Genomic DNA, 2,500 nt, shown 5'->3' with positions numbered 1-2,500 from the left:
CATCCCTCTCTCTCTTTCTCCTTAAATTTAAATCTCTATCAACCCTCCCTCTCTCTGTCTGCCTCACTCTCTCTCTCTCTCTTCCTCAGTCTCTCTTATTCCCAGTGTCCCTCTCTCTCTTGCTCTGTCTGCCTCACTCTCTCTCTCTCTCTCTGCCCAAAGCTCCATATATCACGTCCTTAACGAGGCCGCGGCCACTAACGAGCAATCAGAGAATATTAGACCAATTAGAGGCTTAATCAGATCAGAGGAGAGGAGGAAAGGAAAGGAAAGGAGGACAGGGAAAGAAGAGGAGGAAAGAAGAGTAGAGGAGGAGAGAGGGAAGGAAACAAACGATGTTCATTGACATCCACTCTTGTTTTGATTGACAGCTACTGTGAGAGATGCATTGTGGTCCATTGTCACCTGCTCTGTGTCTGTCATCATGTATTTGCATGTCAAGCCACACCTCCTTTTATTAACTGTTCCCCCCACTCCTCCACTCTCTCCTCCTCCCTGACTTATGTCTCTCCCTCGTTCTCCCAACTTTCCTCTCTCTTAATAACTTGGTCTCTGTCTCTCTCTTGCCCTCTCACCCTCACCTCTCCCCCACAGCGAGCCCCCACGCCCCACCCTCCAGCCTCCACTTCTCCTCCTCCCCCATCCTGCAGCAGCCCGGCTCCTACTTCTCTCACCCAGCCATCAGGTATCACCCGCAGGAGACACTCAAGGAGTTCGTCCAACTAGTCTGTCCTGACTCCGCCCAGCAGGCCGGACAGGTGGGCTTCCTCAACGTAAGCACACACACACACACACACACACACACACACACAGACACACACACACACTCAGGAGTACACAGACACATCTGAGCTGGGATTTCCAGCCTCTGCAAAGGATCAGTATCTCTCTGCAGAAAACACTGCAGTGTGTGTGTGTGTGTGTGTGTGTGTGTGTGTGTGTGTGTGTGTGTGTGTGTGTGTGTGTGTCCTCAGTCTGCAGTGAGATAGCTGATATATCTTTGTCTAGACACTGAATCAATACACCCTCCACCACCACACACACTCTCACAGTATTTTTTGCATACGTAGTAGAACTGGACTGGACTCTCTTGTCTCATGTTCTGATAAATAACAGATTAGAAGATTTCAACCTTTTAGTAACTGAGTCTTAACAAACAGCTCAGACCTGTGGACGTCACAGTTACAGCTCTGGACTCTTGGACCTTGTCTTATGATCCTGAACCTAAACTCTTCAAGTGACTGTGAGTTTCCACAGAGTCTCAAATGGTCGTACAAATAATCTGGAGTTTGTTGTTCATTCACAGACGATCTCTACGTTTGTGGATTAGAGTTCAGTGAGCCTGAAGTAAACACGTCTGAGTATTTAAGAAAGTTCAGTGAATCTGACCTCAAACACTGGGACAGACACAGAATATGAATGTCTATGAACAGAAGAGTAGAAACACTGAGGTCCAGGTGAACAGGTGTGAAGTCTGTTTACCTGTGAACAGAGAAGAGCAGAGGGGAAGAAAGAGGAGAGGAGGAGGCGGGGAGGTGCAGCGAGGTACTGTGGTATTATGCTTATAGATTAGCAGGATAAAATGCAAACAGCAGCAGAATTCTTTATGACCAGCCAGGAAAAGTGCTGACACACACACACACACACACACACACACACACACACACACACACACACACACACTCACACACACACACACACTCACTCAGAGGACAGCTCAGAGTTGAGCTGTTACAGGTTAACCATGTGACCAACCTGTTGATGTGTATTATAATGGTAATATTGTGTGTATGTATGTATTTTGTGTGTGTATATAAATATATTTGTTGTACATATAAATGTTTAAATCTGACCCCCCCCCCCCCCTCGTCTTCAGCCTAATGGTAGCTCCCAGGGAAAGGTCCACAACCCTTTCCTGCCGACACCCATGCTGCCTCCCCCTCCGCCTCCCCCGATGGCCCGTCCTGTCCCACTACCTGTCGACGCCAAGCCACCCTCCACCTCCTCCGCTGAGGGGGGAGGCAACTCGCCCACCTCGCCCAGTGAGTGCACACACACATACACACACACACACAAACACACACACTGTACAAATCTTTATTCTTAACTTATTTCACATGCAGCTGCATAAATCCTGTAGAATAGAAGATATATGTGGAGCATGTTTCCCTGGAGGCCAATACGCCTCCACAACAAAAGAAAAAAAGATTATTTAAATCTTTAAATAATTTATCAAATATCTGAAGAATTCTTCGTCTGTGTGAAGTGAATCTTATCATGTTTGGATTAAATTTAACTTCAGGGTTCAGGGAAACATTTTGTCTTTTGGCAAAAACAGACTCAGTTGATGCCAAAATATTTAATCCTGCTAACACTCATCAACAACACATGGAGATATATATATATATATATATAACTATAAATTAATATATTTATATTTAATGCTGGAACCCAGGGTTTTTAATAACATCATCACTCTGACCCAGATCTTCTCAATAAT

General features: G+C 45.6%; 1 protein-coding gene across 12 annotated transcripts in view; it reads left to right on the top strand.

The window, feature by feature from the left end:
• Positions 1-2,500, top strand: part of nfia (nuclear factor I/A) — a 128,679-nt gene that overhangs the window by 115,984 nt on the left and 10,195 nt on the right. For 11 of the 12 annotated variants that reach the window (XM_069520066.1, XM_069520059.1, XM_069520027.1 and 8 more), the window contains 2 exons: positions 595-773; positions 1,877-2,042. In XM_069520066.1, coding sequence (XP_069376167.1) covers positions 595-773; positions 1,877-2,042 — 345 coding nt within the window. The remainder of the gene's footprint in view (positions 1-594; positions 774-1,876; positions 2,043-2,500) is intronic. The other variant, XM_069520054.1, reaches the window with a different exon arrangement.

This window comes from Paralichthys olivaceus, chromosome 3 (assembly GCF_024713975.1).
Source record: "Paralichthys olivaceus isolate ysfri-2021 chromosome 3, ASM2471397v2, whole genome shotgun sequence".
Lineage (NCBI taxonomy): Eukaryota > Metazoa > Chordata > Actinopteri > Pleuronectiformes > Paralichthyidae > Paralichthys > Paralichthys olivaceus.
This window is presented reverse-complemented; position numbering and strand designations above follow the sequence as displayed.